The sequence below is a fragment of the Ptychodera flava genome, assembly GCF_041260155.1.
Source record: "Ptychodera flava strain L36383 chromosome 3 unlocalized genomic scaffold, AS_Pfla_20210202 Scaffold_26__1_contigs__length_13983176_pilon, whole genome shotgun sequence".
In the NCBI taxonomy this organism is placed as follows: Eukaryota; Metazoa; Hemichordata; class Enteropneusta; family Ptychoderidae; genus Ptychodera; species Ptychodera flava.
The window spans coordinates 6,880,732-6,901,021 of NW_027248280.1; the positions used below are offsets into that span (position 1 = coordinate 6,880,732).

The 20,290-nt window shown below is 37.4% G+C and overlaps 1 protein-coding gene across 1 annotated transcript; it reads left to right on the forward strand.

Annotated features, from left to right (window-relative positions):
* The first annotated feature begins 419 nt into the window (after window positions 1–419).
* On the forward strand, window positions 420–20,047 carry LOC139126092 (guanylate-binding protein 1-like). Its single transcript, XM_070692146.1, has 10 exons — window positions 420–524; window positions 5,035–5,304; window positions 8,070–8,277; window positions 9,621–9,819; window positions 13,010–13,289; window positions 13,939–14,237; window positions 14,371–14,643; window positions 14,988–15,107; window positions 15,768–15,827; window positions 18,836–20,047. The coding sequence occupies exons 1-10, from the start codon at window positions 509–511 to the stop codon at window positions 19,067–19,069; spliced, it is 1,959 nt and encodes a 652-aa protein (XP_070548247.1). The 5' UTR covers window positions 420–508; the 3' UTR covers window positions 19,070–20,047.
* The last annotated feature ends 243 nt before the right edge of the window (window positions 20,048–20,290 follow it).

The following is a 20,290-nucleotide window of genomic DNA, read 5'->3' on the forward strand; positions in this document are numbered from 1 at the left end:
TCAAAAGTGAGGGAAGAGCTAGGTGTACTCTCAAAGAAAGATGTATTGGTATGTGCCACTTGTATGGGTCATATTTGAAGGGATGTTTTCAGCTTTATAGCCCAACTTGAAAGTATTCAGAGAACAGTCCGGGGTGAAGAAAAATCGTGATTCCATTATTTACTTTTCACCCCACTTCTCAAACTCGATTGATGTGACGTGCAAATTTAGAGTGCTGCATTATAGAAGTGTCAAGAAAGCATGTGTGCCCACCAGCGAAATCCGATAAGTACAGCGGGGTTATTATTCTTAGGCCAATCCAATATCCAGGGTATTTGGCAGCGTAAGTTATTTTTACAACCCTTTTTGAGTATAAATTATTTTGTCATGAATAAATACGCTAGGCGTCCCTACAACTACAACTTCGGGGGCGACTCACTCTAATCACCTCGAGCTCTGTGATTACTGTGTCTTCTACGACGATCGATCTCTAAGATTTGACATTCCTGTCCTGCTCGTCAATGCAGCAATGACAAGTGATTTAGGTAAGTCAGCACGCCTTTTTATTTTTATATTGAATTTTTTTGACTTTTTAGCACTGTGACGGGAGATTACTTTAAGCAAACACTTCTTCATGGTAACCCATGGGCTGTGTTAACACTAAGATACTGTTCAATTCAGATAGGTCCTTGAAACGTACGAAAAGTACAGTTGTTTTACAGCATTACGCAGATTTCTTCTGTATGATTAAAAAATAGGACCAATCTCCTAAAGCGATTCAAAACTGGCAGTAGCTAAAGCTTTTGATAATTTTGTTCTTACAACATTAAAGACCTTTCACAATAAAGTGATCCTCATCATGGATGTTTTCTAGCAATTATTTATAAATAAAATTCTCGATGTAAACTTAATCATAAATTTCCCCTTACATACAGTCACTTCAAATACCAACATCTTGCTGTATCATAACACGAAGTCCTGTATTTGACACTCATTCACAGCAGCTACTCTCCCTCCCTTTGTAAATTACGAATAGGAGTACTCTCTGATAATGGATCACTTCTTCACAAATCCATTAACATTAGACGACTTTCTATCCGAACAGTCTCTAAACATGAGTAGTAGTGTTCATGAATAGGAAATATCCAAATGTTAACGGAAAGTCTTTACTTGCAGAAGACAAACGGTAAAAAGTAAAAATGTGTAGATAAATTCCCTAGCAAGGGTCATTTTTGTTTAATTTAATATTGGTCAGTACATTCCTACCTGAAAATATTGAGAGGATCCCCACAGGGTTGAAGAAACCCTGAAACACAGGAGGGTCTATGCCTGAAAATAGTGGCTCACTATTTTTCACCTACATCCTAAATTTGATCGTATTACTTTTGTCTACGTGCAATTTTAAGGCGTCGGGTCAAGGAAGTGTCAACTTGAAAACAAACCTGCCGACCATTGAAATACATATAAAATAGGAGCTTTATCATTTTCTTGGCCAGTCCCATGCCTGGGGTATTTAGGAGCGTAAGTGATTTGTACCACCCTTTTACAGTATAAATTATTTTGTCAGTCATAAATACGCTAAGCGTCCAGTCAAAAATGACTGAGCTTTATTCCTTACTTACCATTTTGGCCGACACACTCTGATCAACTTGTCCTTTATGATTCTGGTTTCTCCCCAGGAGTTCCTTACTTCTACTACTAGCAACAACACAAAGTAGCCTCGACCCATTTTTCCACTAGCGTCCACTTCGCTTGCGGCTTCAGAGGTGCTGTAAGGTGTGCTGGGGCGAGCAAGTGTCAGCTCGAACACCTGCATCTCTAAAAATTGCATGACATGAAGTTGCCATCCCCCGAAATCCCTTTCTAGTAGAAATGAAAATGTATGATAAATTTATACAAAAATTACCCATGGTAAACTATATAAATAACGGACGACACACTGACCATTAACGTATATTTATGGGCAAGGGCGAGAGGAAAGCCAAACATCAACGGGCGAGGCTTGCTGAGCCCGTTAATTTTGGCTTTCCTCTCGCCCGCACCCATAACTAAACGTTAATGGTCAGCACGGAGTCTGTTATTTCCATTATATTATCAACGAACCAAAAAACCGTCAAAATTTACGAAAATTTCTCGTGCGAACGACAAAAGTACCTGAGGTACAGGTAATGATGTAGGCCTATATAAAGTCTTCGCAGTGGGAGGTAAATTAATGGCGTCATTCGAACGTTTTTGGACCCCCTAGAATATCGTCCATCAGCACAACAACAAACCTTCGGGGGATTTCGGGTCAAAATCTGAAACTTCAGGATGTGAAAAATACGCTCAAACTTTTACTTTATTGGGGACATGTTTTTATCGATATCTCGCGATCCGTGCGCAGTCGCCACGTCAAATATCGACCGTTGGCATTAAAAATGTGTTTTAAAAATGTTACCAAGTGGGAGTGCCTCTTTAAGGAGTGATTTTTTAACAAGCGTGGATCGGTGATGACGGCCGATGTACAGTGGCTGATGGTGGCCCTTCAATTTCATGACCTGAACTACGTAATTTTGTATTCTTGACATCATCATATATAATCGAATTTCATATCAGGAGTAGCGTACCCTAATTCATGCCAATAGCCGATTGGGCTGTGCATGACCATTACCCATTCTGCAGCTGCTTGGTAATAGGTAAAGTGAAGGGCTGATGGCCAAATCTAATTTGAGCTTCGTTTCGTTGACCTTTTTTGGTATCTTTGATGATATTTTTTCTCAGTCTATGTCCACAATTATATCTTTAAGTCCCGAAAAGCCGTTTTCGTACAAGGGCTACTCCGCTACTATTCCCGACAATACTAGTTCTCTCTGTTGCCCGGGCAGCGGGGACAGAGTTTATAAAAGCAAACACGCTCAGACAGTCGAGGGGTCAAGCCATTACCATACCGTGGAACAAGTCTCATACATTGGCTCTTTCCATGAGATATATTCTAGGTCTATTATCTGGCATGTAAGGCACCATTTCACATGCTTAGTAGGAACTGGTCAGTTTCTTCAGCCTGGGGTCGGTGGAGTCACCCTGTTTTTGACTTTGGTGATGTGGGTCACCATGTTTTTGAAATGCTAAATGGGGTTGTAAGTGTGTTTCTGAATTACAACATGGAGTCATACTTGCCTTAAATAAATCATGCTAGCCACGAATTTTATCATTCAGTTGCATTTGCCGTTGTGCCGTTGATCAGCAGTGTCTTTGTGATGCCTCTATTGTCTGCCGTTTCAACTTTTTTATATTTTATTGTATGTATTTTACTGCGAGTGATAAAAAGACAATTTTCCATCATATGGACAATCAAGTCATTCCTATTCTAACTCTAATTCTAATTTCTCCCGCGCGTAACTACTTTGGGGAAAGATATAGCAGAGATATCTGGATGTTTGGAAGTTTGTTTTGCAAAGCATCATACCAGCCTGAAATTGCGTCATTCAGTCTTTAGAAAGCGAAAAATGAGATATTTTTCGTTCTTATTGATGCAACTGTTTTCCTTTCTATCACAGCTTTTAAGTAAAAAGTGGAGTTTTTCATGACTAAAATTATAGCTGAAAAAAAGGCAGCTTTTGTCATTATAAGCCGTGGTTTTATGGTTTTGAGTTTCACTCACAAGTGTCATATCATTTAAGTACTAACATGGTTGTCTATGGCGAAACTTTGAATAGTTTTTTCCAATACACAGCATCTGGGCATTTGATAATTTTTAAAACTGATATGAACATACTTCACTAAATAGTGATTGAGAAGGCAGTTATGTATAAGAAATTTGATTTTAATTTCTCATTACATCACTTTGACGTGCAGTCAGCAATATAATGCTCACAAGCACAAACTGTAAATGATCATCAGTCATTAAAATACAGCTGCTTCATTGCATAGCCTTAGAAAACTGTTTTATGAAACATTTGTTTTCTCTCCATGTCAGAGTGATTTATCGGTATGATTTGCATCGAGTGAAAAGTTGAGCCCCCTTTATGGTACTCTGAATAATGAAAGGCCGCCATTGAACAGACTGTATATTTTCGTGCCCCGCCCCCATTTTCTCTTCTGCCCCCTGCCGTTAATAGTGCTTGTTCCCTAATGTTGACATACATTTGTTTCCCTGTTCGCCGCTGCCTGTCTTATGTCATGTAGGGGAAACCTTTCAACCAAAAAATGGGAATTTACAGTGAGTTGTGCACGCAGCATGCAAACTAGTACAAAAGGACTTCTCTGAGCGGGCATGCAAAACCAGAATCGCTAGAAATGGTCACCTCGTAAAACAAATAATTTTCAGCGAAGCAGGGGCAAAAAGTGCTCTCTGTCCATCCTCCAAGCCCCACCACCCTCCCCTCCCCAGTATTGTCAAACACTAACAATAGACCTCGTTAACCTAGGAACTGTGTCTCCCCTCTCAACAACGTCTTCAATACCAGTGAAATTGATTCCATATTAGGCCAGATGGTAATAAAATTGATTTTACATAATGTGAGACATATTGCCCATGGTCCTCCAACACCACCTCAGCACGGCCACACAGTTGGGGCAAGTAGATGCTTCATAAACCCTATAGAAACAGCGATTCTTGACCTTAGTCACTGAACTCAAACTACATAAATTGAGGCCAAATAATCTTTGTTGACAAAATGCTTTATTGTTGAGACAGTGGGGAGCTGACAGTGTCCTTTCTCCGGCAAACGGATACAAATGGATAGGAACGTTTACGATGATAGTATGGATTATTGAGTAATGTCGTAATTTAAACGAAAGTGACTGCAGTTCAGCCACACACATCCAGTAGACAGCTATGAACGTAAACTCGCACTTTCACGCGGTGGAATCTGGCCTCGTCATTGTTAGAAACTCCAAATTCACACTAAATTTCAATATCTTTTGATAAGTAGGACAAAAAAGTTAATTTAATCCTCCCGCTGATTCCAACCGTTCATTCTCTCACCTTTCAGTTATAAGATAAACCACGAGCATACATTTTCTGTTTACTGTTTTAATTTGTTAATACTTTTATTATCTTTATTTCATACAAAGAACAAAAGGCAGTACCGCTTTGTTACCCCGACAACTTTGATTGGGTCACAGAGCTAGGTACTCTCGTAAAGAAAACCGAAAGTCGTGGTAAACTGGTGGTATGTGAAGATGCCTTGGACATCCTACGTTCCATCGATGGCCTCATCAGTCCAATCGCTGTCACTGGACTTGCTCGATGTGGAAAATCATACATAGCAAGTGAGCTGATTGAACCAAGACCGGATGAATGCGTATTTAAAATGTCCAACAAAATGAGGCCACTGACGACAGGTTTGTTATCATTATGGATGTTATTTCATTTTTCATAAACTACGAAATTTCATTCAGTTGGTTGGTTAGTTGAGTACAAATCTCGGGACCGAAGACACATTTTGCAAACAGTCCTATACACTAACATGCGCGTAAATACAACGCGTGTCTTTTGTGTTTGGAGTTTCATTGTCTGGCACACACGGATTTCTTGACTGTAACGTACAAGCTGTTTTACTTTGACACACAATATCAAAAGGATGTGAAGATTGCCGCACGTTCTCTTATCGTACATAATTTTTCAAAATAAAAACACTGTAGCAGAGCCTTTACCTCTCGAAAAAGTGGCAGTTACGGTAATTTTTCCGATTCAGGCGATTATTGGCTCAAAACTACGCAGCCCTGTCAACCTATTATGGAGATTGGAGGAAGCCCGTAGTGGTCAAGCACACCGCACACACTCGCCTGTATAACCTTAGTTGCAGTACGAACTACTTACTTGATCTAAATGTTGCTACACTACTGGAATTGGTTTGAAACGTTGTTTATAATCTTGCTATTACAACAATACTTTCTGAATTATAGCCTATACAGACACATAAAAGTTGTCTTTCATGGTAGAGTTCTCTGTGTAAACCAAGAGCCGCTCATTCCCCTGCCTCTGTTTCATCAGTACTTAACTATCTCTTTGAATTTTACCACACTGAAACTGTACAGCTAGTATAGCAAGACTAGAAACAACTTCCCAAACCAATTCCAGTAGGTTGACAACACTAATATGACCCTATTGACCCAATATTGATTTGCTGCAGAAATTTGTAGCAATTTACGCTAAACGGAAGAAGAAAAAGACAATTAAGTACGAGGCAACGTGATAACAGATCGATCCGTCCGATCGATCTATCTGTCAACCAATTTATCGAATTGATCGCTCGAATAATCCTATCGATCGATATATTGATTGATTCATCTATCATTATATCGATTGATAGATCCATCGTTCTATCGATCCATCTACCCATAAATTTATCAATCGATATATTGATCGATCGATAAAGCTATCTATCGATCGGTCGACCATCTATCGACCATCTATCGAACATCGATGGATCGAACGGTCGATCTATCGATTGAGTAATCAATCGAACTATCTATCTATCTATCTATCTATCTACCTATCTACCTATCTACTATCTATCTATCTGTCTATCTATCTTTCTATCTATCTATCTATCTATCTATCTATCTATCTATCTATCTATCTATCTATCTATCTATCTATCTATCTATCTATCTATCTATCTATCTATCTATCTATCTATCTATTTATCTATCTATCTATCTATCTATCTATCTATCTATCTATCTATCTATCTATCTATCTATCTATCTATCTATCTATCTATCTGTCTGTCTGTCTGTCTGTCTATCTATCTATCTATCTATCTATCAGGCGATTGATCTAGTGCATTAATCGCTTGATCAGATACATTTTCACTTATTTGATACGTTATTGGTTGTTTTGATGTGGTATTGGTTGACTTTCTACGTTATCAGTTGATTTACTCCGTTATCAGTTCGTTGATACGTTATCGGTAAATTTGTTGATACGTTATCGGTAAGGAATAATTACTTGTTATCGGTAAATCTTTACTTCGTTATCGGTTAGAAAAAATTACTACGTTATCGGTTCGTTACTACGTTATCGGTAGATTTACTACGTTATCGGTAAATTTTTACTACGTTATCGGGTTTGCTACGTTATCTGTTAATTACTACGTTATCGGTTGTCACAAGGCATGCTTCTAATTCGTTATAAGTTGTGGCTGATGACTCATAAGTTTCGATAGAAGCAATGTAGCCCACCGGCCGTGCGCCAGCTCTTTCTGTGGTGTTGGCTGTGCGCGCCGGCCGGGGCCGGTGCTATACCGTCCAATACGACAGAAAAGGCCGGCCCATGGGCCCATGAGACTGTCTGGCTTTGGCTACGCCGGAAGGCGGCGTAGTCAAAGCCGGACACTCGCCACACTCGTAAAGCTGAGCCCGGTGCTACAATTGTTGCAGTTACAGTTTTGATGGCTTTTTATGAATTCAACGTCGATCAACATCCAGTGATACTCATGACTGCAGTGCGGTTGTAGTTTCTCAGAGTGAGTTACTAAACTGGTTCTGCAAAAGCATACCGAAATGTTCTTTACTGTCGATGCTGCCAAACGAAATATCTCTCTTCGCCGTTTGTACTTACCAATCGCATATAATCATCAACAATGTCTTTGTATTTCGTGAACTATCAATTGCTGGAGATCACTACTGACAGCCTTTCCGCGGACTTACGTTCTAGAAGTTTTGCTCTTCGTGACAGGGCTTTGTGTTACCAGCTATACACACATACAGGCCTACCACGCAGAACTACATATCAGAAGTATGACGATAACCGTCAGGTAAACGTCACACAGACCAGACCTGACAGACTCACGGACATGTTTCTATTTTGTCTAAGATTTGATCAGAGACACACAGAGGCATATGTATGGGCTGACCGAGACTGCGAAGTTCAGAGCCTATGATACGCCTGAATCGGGGAAATATTACTTTTCCGTATTTATTTTGTATGGTAAGAGAACGTGAGGCAATCGATACATACTTTGATGTTGTGTGTTAGAGTAAAACAGCTTGTACTTTACAGTCAAGAAATCTGTGTGTGCCAAACACTAAACTTCTAAACTCAAATGACAAGCTCTCGGTACTATCTGAATACTGTATCGCTGATCGTGTTTACTTTGTAGGTATATGGATTAACACTGTTCCATTTAAAAAACGACTTGAAAACGGAACTGAAGTTACCGTTGTTGTCATGGACACTGAGGGACTTTGTGCGTACGACGCCCATACCCCGTATGACGTACAGATCTTCACATTGATTTCCATACTTTCATCTGTTATGATTTATAACAGCAAAGGAACTTTGACTGCTGAGGATATCAAGATGTTAAGGTATATGTCAATGTGTATTTCGCTGTGTATTTTATCTCGACAAATTTGCAGAACTTGATATCATATGTGTAATACGATATTTGTTAAAAGTGATAGATTTTTTCGGTAGAAAGCACCCAGGGGCAGATATTCGGACTCTCAACTTTTTACACTACTTTTCTGGTCTAATACTTCTTGGGGCTTATTAAAAATATCTTGGAGTAGCAGAAGCATTGTCTTAGTTTTTCGAAAAGTCGAAAATTTTACTTCCTTCATATAGACTAACAAATGGTTGGCCGCCGTTTTGAATTTCCAATTATATCGGTAAATGTTTGGTAAGCTGTTCCTCCAGTACAACACTTTGCACAGTGACCCTCCGCATTTTTATTCTTGGTTTGGTAAAAGAGTCGTTGAAAGTTTCATTTAGGAAAGTTTGAGCAAGATCAGATACGGCGCACACTAAATTATTAAGCTTAATCTCGAAAAATAAACCTATAAATTTCGCTCATACTTTGCTAAAGAAAACTTAATTTTCTCTGGCAACCGATCATAACACACGTGGGGTAACATTGCTCACTTCGGAATCAGAAAAATAAATTACGAATGATTTGTCGATAATTTAAATTGAAAAGAGTCGATATTTTCCATGTATTTTCAGTGCAAATAAGATTGTCGATTTCTTTCGTTCTGCAGTTTTGAAAGACAGTTTCCCCGAGCAATAGAGTATTGTCAATAATTTAGTGTTCGGAAATTTGCCGTCTGTTCAGGTATTTGGACGTTATATATGGTACCAAAGAGTGCGGCCATAATTCCCACAATCCTCTCCGTAAATACGAACAATTTTGCTCAATCTGATATCACCTTTAAGTTTTAACAATGAACATTTATCGTGATCTCTACATTCAGTTTCAGTTGTGGAAGCTGAGGTTATGATCTTTGGAGGCCAACTCCTCTGCAGTTGCAAATAATATATTAGCCATAAACCAAGCGCCTTTTATCTTTGTGGTTTTAAAATAACTCTGCATAGAATTGTGAGCCGTAGGTTTGAATACTTTGATCATGAAATAATTGAAGAGTTGGTCATGCTACATTCACTTCAGTACTTTTTATATTGGAGGATAGAGGGCGCGCACCTCTTTACACTTGTTACAGTAATCTTTAAAATCATAAAACTAAAATTAAATGGCCCACGGGGTCTCTCGGTTTATGGCTTAAGCATTGTACGCTACTGCAGAAGGGCGTGAGGTAATTTGTCACGGATATTAATGTATTTTGATGCATTGAGACATTTTCTGTGTAGAGACACATTGCATTAATTGTCTTTTAAACGCACGGAGACATGTTCTGTCTGATTTATTTTCTAGCTTGGTCGATACACTTGATCAAGTCATCAAGGGGAACAACTATAGTGACAGTAGAAACGCTCAGACTAAAGACTTTATCCAGTTCTTCCCTAATTTCATGTGGCTCCTTCGTGATGCGACCTTGAACTTTTCTTTTACTGAAGACGAGGAAGACGACGAAGATGACGAAGTTGATATAAAAGATTATATACTGAAAGAGGTAGGTTGAGTGAACAACATCAATTTTGTTGTAATTCATCGGTACAAGTAAGGGAGCTTTCAGTAATTACAGGAGGGTGGGCCGGGGGAATTTCGTGCACACCTGTACCGTAAAATGTGACCCTTCCCCTATCCTCCTGTCTAAAATTTGACCCTCCCCCTTGTCCGACATTCTAAAACTTGACCCTCCCCCAACCACTGCAGTATTCTCCCCAGGAATAACTGAAAAGGTATCAGCTAATTTACATAGCAATTGGTTCAATTGTTACGTTAAGGACAAATTACAGAGGGGAGGGCTGGTGTTTTGGAGGGACAGTCGCAATTTATCACGCAAGAATTTTTGAAGAGATATATGTTATTTCACACATTTGAGGGAGGGTCACCATATTTTGTGCAACTATAAGAAGGCAAGATGTGGCTGATTTAGTGCTTCATCCAAAAATATCAAATCATAATACATGGAGTCTATCAGGCAAATTATTGACAATTTTCCCCCACAAAACATGCTAATTCTGTATATTATATATGCTTGATAATGTATTTAAATGTACTTTGCTTAAAGCTCCATAAGCTGTATCTTTTGGCTACTTTTTCAGAACTTTAGTTTTGTTGTTTCCCTACACTTTCTGCACTGAATCCCTGAACTGTAATTTAATGCCAAGTATTTAGCATATCAACACAACCTATATGAGTATACTCTCCATTGTTATTGGTGAAAATCGTATTCAAGTCCGGACTAGAATTTATTTGTAAACAATAAACAATGATCACTACAAATTACAAGCTGTGCTGACAAAAAGAATACTCGAAATTTCAGCATGACAAACGGATTAGGGTCATACACGGTAGTTGATATACAGAAGCAGAATACTGAAAAACTTGCCACAAGTTACAGCTTATGTCCCTTTAAATAGGGAAGTAAAATGTGCATTCGTGTAGAAGAAATTGATTTCTGAATTTCATGTAAAAAGTTGGTTCACTATCCATGGTGTCTATGATGAAACTATGAATAGTTTTTTCCAATACAAAAAAATAGGTAAATCTTTGCATTTGTGTACTCTTGGTTATTGATATTAATATTCTTCATTAGACTACAGTGGTTACAAGTCTATGCTTGTGTAAGAAATTTGATTTTTCGTATTTCACCAAAATGTCAATTCACTGTGCATGGGGGTCTATGATGAAACTATGAATAGTTTTTTTCAGTACAAAATTAGATAAATCTGTGCATTTATGTGTGCTGGATTATTAAAATTATTGTTCTTGATTAGACTAGAGTGGTTACAAGTCCATGGTTATGCAAAAAAAAATTATTTTGGAATTTCACTGAAAAGTTGATTTACTGTACATGGTAGTCTATGAGAGACCTATGCACAATTTTTGTCAATATAAAAATTGACAATATCTTTGCATTTATGTACATTTGATAATTGATATACACTTTTCCACCTGTTGCATATGTTTTTGTCGCTTGTCGTTTATCAGTTTTAAGGTTACAACTGCATCTTCTTTGCTTGTGAAACTTGTGGATAATGTGTACGTATTTTGTTGGTGATTTCCTATTCAGGAAATATCACACAGACAATCAAAGTTTTGGCCATCAAATCAGTTTCTGTCAAAAGTGACCCTCCATCCAAGATAGGTTTATAAAAAGTGACCCTCCCCCTTGAGCTGTTTTCTAAAAAGTGACCCTCCCCCAATTCCCCAAACCTACCCCCTGTAATTACTGAAAGCTCCCTAACTGTAACTACATTCTTTCACTCTGCCAGTCAAACTACATTTAGTCTAATTTATTCTACATATGCAAATGCAAAATGCGTTGATGCAACTTAAAAATAAACTACACCCCCATTTTATTGTATTAAGTATGGTTTATATTGGCGATTATGACTCCGTAAAATCAGGGGCAAAATCATCAAAATTGAGGTGTCCGGTCATGAATAATAGTTTGATTTGGACTCGGATCAAAACTTCATCGTTGGTGGCATCCATGCCAGTCTGCATTTATCGAGCTTAATATCTCACATAGTAGTTAGATCTTTCGTGGGTGATACAATGTGATCAAACTTCCCTTGAAATAGTCGATGGTCAAAATCGTGTACCCTGTGACCAGGAACAGATAAAGTTTGAATTAATAGCTTTATTCCAATGCACACTATTGTTACGTGAGAAAAAAAAACGAATAAAAGAACGGTGAACTCAGCAGTTTTCTTTAAAACGGAGTTTATTACAAAACATTAAACCTATCGCTAAGTCAATGGATAGAATACAAACTGTAAAAGTGTACAGGCTACTTATCTCAGCCGGGACGGCAAATCTCCAAAGTTGAGTCAGACACTGAGACAGAGTAAGTAGTCCTTTAGCTTGCTTGCAGGCTTGAGGTGTAATAAGTCCGATGAATAAATCCAGCGTTGCTGTGAAGGTCTTGAAAAGTCTTGCAATTAATACTGCCGGAGTTTCCAAAGACTTGAAGTAACACGTCAGGGACACGATCCCAGATGTCTGACTGAAAAGCTGTGCGGTCCCCCATTTATACTCCAATGGTTATGTGAGAGAATATAAGAACAGTCTAGAACTTCTATTGAAGTATATATAAACTATAAACTATCTCAACTTACACGACTAATTGAATTTCTAGAAGGTTCCGTGAAGGACAGTTACCTTGAGAATGTTCTGGACTAATTAATCTCAGGTCATGAGTGTGGGGGAAAATGACTTACATAACACTATTTACTAGCCCTGAGAGAATCAATGTGCATTTTTGATACCAGAATGTGACCAGTGCAATACGTGTTTTGTAACAGTCAATGTTTCAGAAATTTCACTGTCATCATACATCTCAGTCAGAGAGAAATCTAGCATCTTCGTTTTTATAACCTTACCATGTTCAGATGTTTTTTAAAGTTACCCAGTTAATTAACAAGCCAAGACTTCAAGAAAGGCGTTTTGCAAATATCACCACCAAAATGACGCTTTCTATCTGACTGTAAATTGATCAATGATGACAGAAAGTATTGGATGAGGTACGCTGCACTTGATACTATTTTCACCTGCCGCCTTAATGAATTTCACGTTTACCAAGGATTTTATTCATATTTGAACGTTTACGCGTATAACGGTCCTACATCACAGACACGTTTATGTTCCAAGAAGTCGTTGAGGTTACATGGTATTTTGCTAATATCGTATAGGTGTTAAAGTTGGAAGAGGAAGATGATAAAACCCCAGATCACACTATACAGAAAAACCGTCAACGTGAAGCACTGCTATCATATTTTCCTGAGTTCGATGCCATGACACTGTCAATGCCATCACATAAGCCGAAGGTCTTAGCGCAAATGGGATTGCCTGGCACTCGTAAGCGATTGAGCTCATCATTCAATGATGGGGTCGATGAGTTTATTGAACGTTGTGGAAAACTGATGAAACCAAAGAAAGCTTGGCCTTACGTTGGAAACATTCATGGCAAACGTGAGTTTATATGTTAGAACCTAGCTTTTCAATCACACATGAAAGTACTACAATTCCATTGGTGAGAACCAGAAAATGTACGTAATCATAGGTTTCAGCAAACTTAGGCAAGCAAATTAAAGTAGCAAAGCAAAAGTTGAAAATACGTACGTTTACTTAATCCTCCCATAGAATGTTAGATAGGCCTTCTTATTAGGTTGTGTATATTTATGTAAACTATAATTTGGAATTGAATAGCGTTTTGTTGATTACTTTGCCAAAATTGCTGCTTATCTACATTTTGCATGTCACCAGTAGAATGACTCAACGATACAAGTTAAATAATACCGACTGATTTTGGGCAGTTTTGGGCGTATGCTCTAAAGAGTACTTTTCTTTTTTTCAAATAATCACACACAATGGCTTTCAAACAAAGCCTGCGACACTTTGCAAGCTTCGTATGAAAGTATGATTGAAATTATACCACAAGTAGTTCGGCCTTTGCTGATAGAGTTGTGATCTGTCAGTGTAGTGATGGCTTCACCTGCAGTTCACCCAGTCTTCCCTGCATAGATCCCTTATCCTCAATATAATGATCTCACTTTGTGAATAAGCCAAACATCAATGAGACGGATGAGATTTTTAATGACATATTAATTCTCTTAATTAGAATTTGCAGAATTAGTAAAGCAATACGTCGCTAATTTCGACTTTGAAGGACAAACACTTGACGTACATGCAGCGGGGGCCAAGGTGCTGGATGAACTCTTGTTCCGAGAACAAGAAGAGGCCTATAAAGATTACTGCAAGAACATGGACAGCTTTGCTGCATCCGAGCTTCCTTGTGAAAATCGTAAAATTGCTACCAAGCACAAAGAGTGTGTTGTTGAAGCCCTGGACAAATTTACAGAGCGCACAGAATGCTTCAACGCTGCCGATCTTATCGACAGGCAAAGGAAGCATCTACAGGTATAGTCGGCTTGTTAATATATGATTTTCATAACTATATTGCAGTTTTTACACAGCTTAGCCCTTTTAATTTGTCACCCTCTTTTCCGAGAGAATGCTCTACTGACTTTGTGTATAACTGCATTATCTCAAGGACCGCTGTGGGAGGGTTGACGAAGATAAAATTAGTGGTGGATACCTGCGTGCCATAATTGAGAAGAATAAACAGAAGTCCAAGGAATACTGCACAAATCTTGCCAGACAGTTGGTAGAAGAACACCTCCGCCCCTTTACAAGTGAATCTGGTCCAAGAAAATCGGGGATATCAGCAGACTTGAATGAGTCAATCGAGCATGTAAAAAAATTGTACAACCATCAAGGACGAGGTCCACGAAAGGATTATGTGTATAAGACAGAGGTAACAGAGGTATGAAATATTACATTTTAACGATATACAAACTGATGACAGTTTACTACTTGGAACATTTTGGATACGTTCCTCAAGTCATACGTCACACTGAATTGTGGCCGTTAAAGAAAGAACACATGTATTTTACCGTGTCCAAGTCTTCAAACCTTCATATATTTTTTGTGTATGTTCCATTCTGGTAGAGATCAAAATTTCAGTCGTCCATAAGAAGTTTGGACTTGCCAACAACATGTCCCTTATAAATCATCATGTCCCCAATGTGTGGCGAGTAAAAGAATTGTTTTCACATATTTATACGAAGCTAATAAAGCAAGCATCGACTTTCTTTTGCTTCATTTCAGAAAATTGCTGAGATTGCTGAGACTGTCAAGAGACGCAAAAGTCGCACCGAAGGCAGAAATGTCCCTGAAGCCGACGGCGCCAAAAGTGAAGCCGTAAACGTAGAGAGCGGAGAGATAGAGGTATGGACCAAGTGCTAATTGAAAGTATGCTTGTTAGAAAAGATAATAAGTTAAAAGTATACGATAAGAAATAACATCATATTATATTATATAATATAATATAATATAATATTATATAATATAATATAATATTATATTATATTATATTATATTATATTATATTATATTATATTATATTATATAATATAATATATTATATTATATTATATTATATTATTTTATATTATATTATATTATATTATATTATATTATATTATATTATATTATATTATATTATATTATATTATATTATATTATACCAAAGTGTGTGTGTTTCTCTCATTGAAAAGTTACAGCTATTTCGTGAGGAGATGGTAATTATTAAGGATAAGTTACCGCTTAAGAGGCTTCTTGTCATTCATTTGTTGATGGCAGAATGTATAGTACAATCACCGTTGTTCGGGCAGCTTCGAGGTGTTTCTATCTCACGGCTATACGAGAAAGTTTTTGGACAATTTAAGACCATAACCATAACTATAGATAACATCTTCAACAGCTTAGAAAAGCTTTCAAAATGTAAGGTTTCTATAGTTTGAAATCCACAGTTTTTTCATGTGCGAATAAAAATGGTTGTTTCGGAGAACGATAAATTGCTGATGACGAAATTGTTCTGTATTGTAGGAGAGGGAGAGATTCAGAAAACAAATTTTAGAAATGAAGCAAAACGTTGAGCAACACATTGTAAGTATGCAATACTATTAATAGAAAGCAAACAGGATAAGACATTTTTCTGGTTCCAATCTTATAACAACTTCTTTACATATCGTCCATGCTTAAAGTGGCACTCCCACTTGATAACATTTTTAAAACACATTTTTTTAACGCCAAAGGTCAATATTTGACGTGACGACTGCGCACGGCTCGCGAGATCTCGATAAAAACATGTCCTCAAAAAAGTAAAATTTGAATTCCGGTGGCCCACCTAAATTCAGCTTCCGAACATCAAACGTTCGGCACTGGGGCCATTGTCAACTAAGCTATGGAGTACGAATTTACGCTAACGCTGCTGTACGCCACAGTACCACTCGCGTTGGTGATCGGTCATGCCCCCCCCTGGGGAGAAATCCGAGTCTTACTGACCAGGCAAAAAAAAACGAAAAACAATGTTTGCTGGTTCCAACAGAATTCGCATAGGTGACTAGCAAAGTTACGTTTGGTTGATACATAGCAGCCGCCGCGTGGTACTATGCATAGACGCATGCCACGTGGCGGCCGCTATGTATCGAAGTCACGTAACTGTGTGGCAGACAACAAAATGTAGTCATCAGAGGCGGCTAATATTTTACTGGTAGAAAACTGATATCTATGTGCTATTGGATAAATATATAATACAACTGAGATTAATGAAAACGACAAAAACTAGGGAGAAGTTTTCAAAAAACTTACCTGAGGTAAAGTCTTAATACTGTATATAGTCTTCATAGTGGTACGTAAATTAATTGCATCGTTCGAACTTATTATAGACTCCCTAGAATATCGTCCATCAGCACAACAACAAACCCTCGGGGGATTTCAGGTCATAATCGGGATGTGAAAAATACGCTCGGGAAATGACATGTTTTTGTCAATATCTCGCGATCCGTATGCAGTCGCCACGTCAAACATGGACCGTTGGCATTAAAAAAAACGTGTTTTAAAAATGTTACAAAGTGGGAGTGCCACTTTAATAAGTCGTATCTGACGACAACCGTATAGGGTTAGTGACATTTTGTTTACCGCTGTAACGTGTGGGTCATGCTAATCCATTAAAGCATATATAACTGAAATTGAGTCTTAACCAGAATCGTCAATTTATTTTTGGAATATCTTTGATTGTTTGCAGGTTAATCTCCCCCTAAGCAACCAGAATAACCATTAACTTGGGCAGAGATTAACCGGCAAACAATAAGGGCGTTCCGAAAAATTGGCGGTCTGTCAAGACTGAGGGTTGCAGTCTATCCTCCGTGAAGGAGCGTTCAGTTATTACGGCCGGGGTGGGCCGGCAAAATCCAGGGGATAACCTTAAATTTGAAAACTGCAAAACGGGGGGGGGGGGGCATGTATTTTTCAAACAGTTCAGAAGGGGGGGTCACTTAACTTTCATAAGTATCCGTCCCGTCAAAAAGCAGTTTCAGTGTTCAGAAATATTCAGGGAGATAAAAATGATTCGCTGCATTATTTCATCCTCTGAAGTCATTTAACTGTAAATCTGAACAAAAGTAAAATTATCTATCACATGAACATCTTGACTTGGCAGCTATGAGGCTTGTTTTATTGTAAATCGAGCTCACTGAGGGCAAAGAACAATTCGTATTACTCAAATATAATGTTAGAGGTATAGCAAGTTTTGTCAGGGAAAGAATTAACAGTTACCTGTAGACTACTTGTACCATGAAAAGTTATATAATGCTTTTAGGTGAAATTCCAATACCATAATTGTTGTCAACATCTGAACTTTAAAATACCCTATTGGAATCAAATACATTTGTATCAATTATCAAACACCTATAAAAGCACAAATTAATTTAGTTTAGCATTATACAAAAAATATTCATAGTTTTCTCATAGACTCCAATGTATAGTGAATCAACATTTCAGTGAAATTCCAAAATCAAATCTCTTACACACATATCAACCTTTCAGCATCCTAGTCGAAGTACTTTAAAATGAATTATCAAATGTCTATAAAACACAGATTTATCTCTTTTTGTATTAGAAAAAAATATTCATAGTTTCCCGCATAGACTACCATGTATATAGTGAATCAACATTTCGGTGAAATTCTAAAATCCAATTTCTTGCACACATATCCATTTGTAGTCTAATCAAGTACATTAATATTGATAATCGAGAGTACATAAATACATATATTTACCTACTTTTCTATTGGAAAAAATATTCATAGTTTCCTCATAGACTCCCATGTATAGTGGATGAACATTTTTGTTGAAATTCTAAAGTAAATTTTTGTCCACATATAACTCTACTCCAATTAAGTACATTTATGTCAAATATCATGTATGTATAAATGCATAGGTATAGTTTTGTATTGAAAAAGGTATAAGATAGTTTCCTATAGACTACCATGTATAGTGACTCAACATTATCAACAGCTGACTATCAATATAATTAAATCCAAATATCAAAATTTTGTACACACACTTGCGCAAAAATATTGTGATCCACCTGTAATTTCTGTCCGATCCCTTTGAGGGGTAATTTCAAAATTATAGCAACTCACAAGGGGAAATTTGAACATTAACACTTTGTGAGTTGTAAGGAGGATCATTTGTGAAAAATTTGAGCATCCCTCTTCATTAAATCGCCCCCAGAGGGCAATGTGGGGGGGGAGGGGGGTCATAAATTTTTTGTGCAACGGGTAGGGGGGTTCAATTATTTTGACTGATGCGCAGGAAGAATTTGCCAGCCCGCCCCGGCCATAATAACTGAACGCTCCCTTTTCGACCTCTGGATTCATTTGAAAGCAAATAGAAACTATACTTAGCAAATGCAGAATATAAGGTGTCGCCATCAACAATATTGGTACGACCTACAACAAAACAGACAATCTTGACATGCTGCAGATATGATTGACACTAAGTACTCGCATGTACATCATTGTGCCTCTTTGGAGATGTTTCGTGTTTATCCGAGTGGTGACCGTTTCCAAGAGGAATTATAATTTTCTTTGCTTGTTTTTTTTTATTCAGAGGAGGTTAATGCGTGAAGACGTTGAAAGGCAAAAACAACAATCTGATGATGACAACAAGGAAAGAAGTGAAGCCATAGCAAAGAAGATTCAACAGCTGTATAAAACTCATCATGAACTTGCCAAACAACTACAAATGATTAACACAGAGCTCTCAAGAGAACACGAAACGTTAATAGACGAGCTGACAAAAAAATATCAGCGAAGAATGACAATGTCGGAGAAATCTCAATAGAGAACTTGATAGTATCCCATTAGTTGATTTCTATACTTCATCGGCAGTATCATGCTATTGGTTCAAAGGATGGACATTAAGTAATTTTTTTCTTTTATTATTTGTCTGCATCCAGAATGCTAGCGAAAGTGTGTAGAAGCTGGCGGTATCAATTATATGACCATTGATGATCGCTACATTTTTCTTGGACACTATCTTTTACTAGTTTTCCTTTTTGTGATTTTCGCCTTTATGTAGCCCGCCCCATTTCGCGAAGGCATGGCAGTATTCTGTTACGTTTGCGAATTTACTTTCATACCACCAGAGATTCATACCTTTGTATTGAGCTGGTCTATATGTTGTTCTATGATTATCTTTGTCGAGCAATTGGCTGCTGCTTTACAATTTATTCAAGCAATTGTGCAACACCATCTATTTTATATCTTTCTTATTTTATCATGTTAAAGTTATTCAGAATGTTTCGATATGCAGTGCTGTTAAACTAGTCTCTTTGCATCAGACTAAAAGATTAATGAATTATTTTTTTGTCTCAGATTCTAATCGGACTACAGTTAACTTTGTAGTTTATGTACATGGAAATTGCTTTTAATATACGTTGGACTTACCAATATATCTTAGATTGATCTGAAGGTATTGTGTTTATTACCAGTTTCCTATATTTGCAGTGAGAATTCATTTATTAAATAGCAGCCTATTCAAATATTAAATGAAAAGTATATGAGAAAGTGTTGTTGTACTATAAATTGTAATACGAAATCAAAAGTTCCCCGTCGACATTTCAGATGATGAAACAGGATTTGCTCCTTTTGGTGACATTTGATGTTCTTTAATTTTTAAATTTTTATCAGGATAATTGGTAAATTATGTGCAAAATAGTTGCCGCAGTATTTTGTGATGTTTTCAAATAGTGCGAAAAAAGCAGTATATTTTATCCAGCAAGAATGCTAATAAAGTAGCGGTATCATATGGTCTAATAATAGCTCGGTCGTGATATTTGACGCTCTAACACAGACTCAGACACAGAGACAGGCACACATTATATATATCTATATCTATATCTATATATATATATATATATATATATATATATATATATATACACACACACAGACATTCTTTTTCGTAGACGATGTTGCATTTTAACAAAATAAAAGAACATTGGGTTGTGGGTGGAAAAGCGAGCCTGACACCAATGCAAATTCAAGCAGTGATTGTCTGTTT